The 5,360-nt window shown below is 67.5% G+C and overlaps 2 protein-coding genes across 2 annotated transcripts; one reads left to right on the plus strand and one right to left on the minus strand.

Moving 5' to 3' along the window:
- Positions 1-49: 49 nt before the first annotated feature.
- Positions 50-3,863, plus strand: H696_05574 (AFG3 family protein; the record flags this gene model as incomplete). Its single annotated transcript, XM_009499388.1, has 7 exons — positions 50-257; positions 395-1,191; positions 1,269-2,079; positions 2,256-2,423; positions 2,557-3,074; positions 3,221-3,363; positions 3,545-3,863. The coding sequence occupies 7 exons, from the start codon at positions 50-52 to the stop codon at positions 3,861-3,863; spliced, it is 2,964 nt and encodes a 987-aa protein (XP_009497663.1).
- A 404-nt stretch (positions 3,864-4,267) lies between these two features.
- On the minus strand, positions 4,268-5,295 carry H696_05575 (hypothetical protein; the record flags this gene model as incomplete). The annotated part of the gene is made up of 3 exons (XM_009499389.1): positions 4,268-4,337; positions 4,461-4,535; positions 4,724-5,295. 3 exons carry the CDS (start codon positions 5,293-5,295, stop codon positions 4,268-4,270), a joined length of 717 nt encoding a protein of 238 aa, XP_009497664.1.
- Between the last annotated feature and the right edge of the window lie 65 nt (positions 5,296-5,360).

Genomic DNA, 5,360 nt, shown 5'->3' on the forward strand with positions numbered 1-5,360 from the left:
CCCCCCCCCCTCCCCTCCCCACCTCAAACCCCCCTCCTTTCTTTCGGACATGCTCTCGTTGGGGCGTGTCACTGGCCAGGGCTCCGCCAGTCGGCGCCTGGCTCTCGGGCTTGCCCAGGCCGGGCGCGTCGGCCGCGACTCCTCCTCCCGCACCATGGTCGCCGCCGCCGCCGGCAACGCCTCTCTCTTCACGGCCCGTGACCCGGCCCAAGGCCGTGGCCCGGCTCCCACCCTGGCTCGGGCGCACTTCTCCACCTGTACGTCCCCTCCGTGGCCCTGGCTGCCGCCGCCGCCGCCGCCGCCGCTGCCCCCTCCCCCTCCGGCCCTCCTGGCGCCCGTTCCGCTGGCGCCCGCTCACCTGTGCTCCTTTTCCCCGTCTCCCCGCACCCGTCAGTGGCCCTCGGCAGCGCCATGCGCGGGGGTCTCCTCACGCAGGAGCAGGCCATCCGCCGCTTCACCGGCACCGACGCCGGTCTGGCTCGCGCCATTTGCGCCATGTACTCCTCCTCCTCCTCGTCCTCGTCCCAGCCGCCCGACAGCTCCGATGGCGACAAGAAGGACGACCCTCCCAAGGACTTGGAAGCCAAGAAGAAGCACTCCGCCAAGGAGAGCTCCTCTTCCGGCGACGGATCCGGCTCCGGCTCCGGCTCCTCTTCCGGCTCCTCCTCCGGCTCCGGCTCCGGCTCCAACCAGCAGGACGGCGATTCGGGCGACAACAAGAAGAAGTCCAACATGCAGACCCTGCTGGTCGGCCTGAACCTGGCCATCCTGGCCTACCTGCTGTACTCCCTGTCCTCGGGCAGCGCCCCGACGCAGGAGATCTCCATGCAGGACTTCCTGACGCACTACTTCGACAAGGGCCTGGTCGAAAGCATCAAGGTCATGGACACCAGTGTCATGGCCACGATCATGGACATCGGGCACCACGCCGCGCCCCCGGAGAAGCCGGTCGCCGCTGCTGCTGCTGCTGCTGCTGCTGCCGCCGCCGCCGCCGCCACCCCGGCCACTCCCGTGGACCCGGCCAGCCCGGAGGCCGCGATCGCCGCCCTGGCGGCCCAGTCGGCCACTGCCCCGGACACCGGGGCTGCTGTCGCCGCGGACACCGGGGCTGCTGTCGCTGCTGACTCTGCGGCTGATTCGGCTGCCCCCGCTGCCGACAAGGAGCGCAGCATCTTCCCCACCAAGCACACGGTATGCGCCCCCTTCGCGAGAAAGAAACAAAAAAGAAGCCCCCTCTCTCCTCTAACCCACCTCGCGCGCGTGCAAAGATCCACTTTGGCATCCCCTCGCCGGCGGTCTTTGAGCGTGCCCTGCGCGAGCGCATGGCCGCCAACCCCAGCTCCCGGCTGCACGACACCCCCATCATCTACAACACCAGCGACAATGAGTCGCCCATCCTCACCGGGCTCATGTCCATCGCCCTGCCGCTGCTGCTCTTCGGTGTGATCTTCTATCCGCGCCTCCGCCAGGCCTTCCAGAGTCGCGGCGGTGCTGGCGGCGGCGCCGGCGGCAGCGGCGGCGTCATGGGCATGTTCAATGTCGGCAAGTCCCGGGCCAAGCTCTTCCAGCCGGACACGGTGAAGGTCAAGTTCGCCGATGTGGCCGGTGTCGATGAGGCCAAGCAGGAGATCATGGAATTCGTGTCCTTCCTCAAGAACCCGGCCATCTACCGGGAGCTCGGGGCCAAGATCCCCCGCGGTGCCCTGCTGACCGGGCCCCCGGGTACCGGTAAGACCCTGCTGGCCAAGGCCACCGCCGGTGAGGCTGGCGTTCCCTTCCTCAGTGTCTCCGGCTCGGAGTTCATCGAGATGTATGTCGGTGTCGGGCCGGCCCGTGTGCGCGATCTCTTCGAGACCGCCAAGAAGCACACCCCCTGCATCATTTTCATCGATGAGATCGACGCCATCGGCCGGTCGCGCAGCAACCGCCGGAGCCATTCCAACGACGAGCACGACAGCACCCTCAACCAGATCCTCGTGGAGATGGACGGCTTCGACCCGGCCGATGGCATCATTGTCCTGGCCGGTACCAACCGCGCGGACGTCCTGGATGATGCCCTCCGCCGGCCTGGGCGCTTCGGTACGCACCCCGGTGCATGTGTCTGGCCGCATGTCCTCCCTCGCCTGCTCTGACCTCCTGCTTTCCCGGGCCTTTTTTGTATGAACGCACGCACGTACACGCACGCACGCACACGCACGCACGCACGTACACGCACACACACACGCACACGCACACACACACACACACACACACAGATCGCCAGGTCCATGTCGACTTGCCCGACCTGGCCGGGCGTGAGCAGATCTTCAAGGTCCATCTCAAGCCCATTGCCCTGGAGGGCTCGATTGACGATGTGGCAGCCCGCATGGCGCAGATGACGCCGCAGTTCTCCGGCGCCGACATTGCCAACATCTGTAATGAGGGTGCGTGCTTGCCCTCGCTTTGTGGCGCCTCACGTCCGGAGCCGCCCCCTGCCACGGCCACTGACCCTGCCTGCCCCCCGCCATCCTCGCTTGGCCGTCTGCTGCCCCCTCCCCCCTCCCATTTGCTCGACAGCCGCCCTCATCGCCGGTCGCCGGCATGCGTCGTCCGTCACCCTGGCCGACTTCGAGGCCGCGCACGAGCGTGTCATCGCCGGTCTGGAGCGCCGGACGCGCGTCCTGTCGGCCATCGAGCGCCGCGTGGTGGCCTACCACGAGGCAGGCCACGCGGTGGCCGGCTGGTTCCTCGAGCACGCCGACCCGCTGATGAAGGTGTCCATTGTTCCGCGCGGCACCCAGGCCCTCGGGTACGCCATGAACATGCCGCTGGACCGCTACCTCCTGACCAAGGAGCAGCTCTTCCACCGGATGTGCATGACCATGGGCGGGCGCGCGGCCGAGCAGGTCTTCTTCGGCCATCGGTCCAGCGGTGCGCAGGATGACCTGCAGAAGATCACCCGCACGGCGTATGCCCAGATCGCCACCTACGGCATGTGCCCCACCCTGGGCAACATCTCCTACCAGCTGCCCCAGGAGGACTCCTTCTCCACCAAGCCCTTCAGTGAGGTGACCTCCACTCTGATCGATCGCCAGGTGCGTCCTCAGCCTAGGAGGGGGGGGGCAAGGGGAACATGCATCCGCTGTTGCCTCTTTTGCGTGTTCCCTCGTGCGCTGACATCCGGCTTCCTTCCTTTTCCCTTCCCCTCTCTCTCCTCCTCTCTTCACATCACCTACTGCAGGCCAAGGCCCTCGTGGACGAGGTGTACGAGCACACCCTGGAGCTGATCGAGAAGCACCAGGACAAGGTGAAGCTGATCGCCGAGCGTCTGCTCGAGCGCGAGGTCCTGCGCTTCGGCGATGTCGTCGACCTGATTGGGCCGCGGTACGTCCCGGGGCTCCTCTGCGTGCACCACCACCCCGTGACCGGGGAGACCCAGCGCCAGGACATTTTGCGCCCCCTCGCACCTTCCCCACACCCCCGCACACACATCTGCACACCATGCCCCCATCCACATGGCTCTAACACCCACGCCCGCGCCTCTCGCGCCCCCTCCTCCCCGCAGGCCGTACGCCGTGCCAAAGGACTTCCACTCGCTGGCCTCCTTCACCGAGACCAAGGACACCGACACCAAGGACGCCGACACCAAGGACACCGATGGTAGCGCCCCTGGTGCGGATACTCCCATGAAGGACACTGCCCCCACGGATACCCCGGCCGATGTGGCTGCCGCCGCCTCGGACCCCGCCGCCCCCGCCCCCGGGGAGCAGCAGCAGACCCCCAAGGAGGAGGACGGCACCCAGCAGGAGACCTCCCCGCCCCCGGCCGGCACCACCACCACCAACAACAACAACAACAACAACAACAACAGCCCGCCCCAGTAGGGTGGAGGGCCACATACACATATAGATCCCCCCCCCCCCCCCCCCCCGCCACACATACACTCCTCCTCGTCCCCCTGTTTCTCTCAGCCGAGAAAGACCCCCCCCCCCCCCTCCCCTGTAATCCCCGCGCCCGCCCGCGGCCAGGCTGCTGTGCCCTCTTTTTCTCCGAGCCGCCGCGGGCGTGCTCACCCTCCTCGCCCTTTTCTCCCCTTCCCCCCTCCGACGGGCCAATGTAACTATAGAATGCGCCGCGCCCGTGCGATTGGCAGGCGACGATGCAGGGGAGGGAGGGGGGGACGTATCGACCTGTACCGGGGTCACGGTTTCTATTTAGAAAGGGCAGACTGGCCAGAGAAGAGAAAAGAAGAAAGCTGCCCTGGTCAGTGGGTTCTCCCGAGGGCCGGCTACTGGGACTTCTTGGCGGCGGCGGCCTTCTTGGCGGCGGCCTCGTTGTAGATCATGGCAGTGAACGGGCTGAGCACCGGGCAGAGGGCCGGGCCGAGGTGATAGCCGTTAGCAAACATCATGGCCAGCACAAGCGGGACGCCAGCAGGCGGGGGCGGCTGCGGGGAGCAAGGGAGGGGGGCGGCTGCGCACTTTTCGAACTGGATGGCCACGTAGTACACGACATACACGACAACCGACAGGAGAATACCCACAGGGCTGGCGTTCCTGCAGGAGGGGGGGGGGGAGGGGGGGACGTGCACAATCACACCGGCGGGCGATCGGCGGGGCAGAAGCGTGAGCAAGCAAGCGCCCCAGGGACATTGCGGCACACGGGGCCCAGGAGCGGGAGGCGGGACGAAAAGAAGGAGCCCGCCGCATCGCGGACCGGGCAGCAGGCACACCCACAAACGTACCACAGCGCCAGAGACAGGTAGTTCAGCACAGAGCCCCAGTACATGGGGTTGTCGGTGATGGTGAAGGGGAAGCCCTCCACACGGTGGGACATCAGGATGCCGAAGTAGTCGCCAAGGTAGGTGCCAGTGATGCCCAGCCGGGCGTACGTGGCCAGCACCAGGACGTTGGCGAAGACAAACATGACAGCCGCCACCATGCGCACCAGCGGCGTGTCCAGGACCGCCCAGCGCGCCCCGGCGGAGATGGCCTCCTGGATGAAGGTCGTCCGGTAGGAGGAGGCCGTGAAGATGGCCAGCGCCAGGAGGTAGCACCCGAGGCGCGCATGGCCGCCGCACAGCCGCGTCATCCACCGGGTCCGGTGCTCGGACCGGGCGATGACATTCCACAGGAAGGGGATCATGGCCACCACCAGGGCCGCTTTCAGGGCCACCGGGTCCAGGAAATCCACATGCGGCGTCTCCAGGGTCACCGCGTGGGGGCCCACCCGCGGCAGGGTGGCATAGTCGGTCAGCGCGGTGACGAGCATGTCAACGGGCTCGGACTTCAGCAGGGATGACAACCCGGCGGACATGGTGGCGGCGGCGGCGGCGGCAGCGGCAGCGGCAGCAAGAGCGGAGGGGGGGGGGAGGAACGCGG

This window comes from Fonticula alba (assembly GCF_000388065.1).
Source record: "Fonticula alba strain ATCC 38817 unplaced genomic scaffold supercont2.12, whole genome shotgun sequence".
Taxonomy (NCBI): domain Eukaryota; order Rotosphaerida; family Fonticulaceae; genus Fonticula; species Fonticula alba.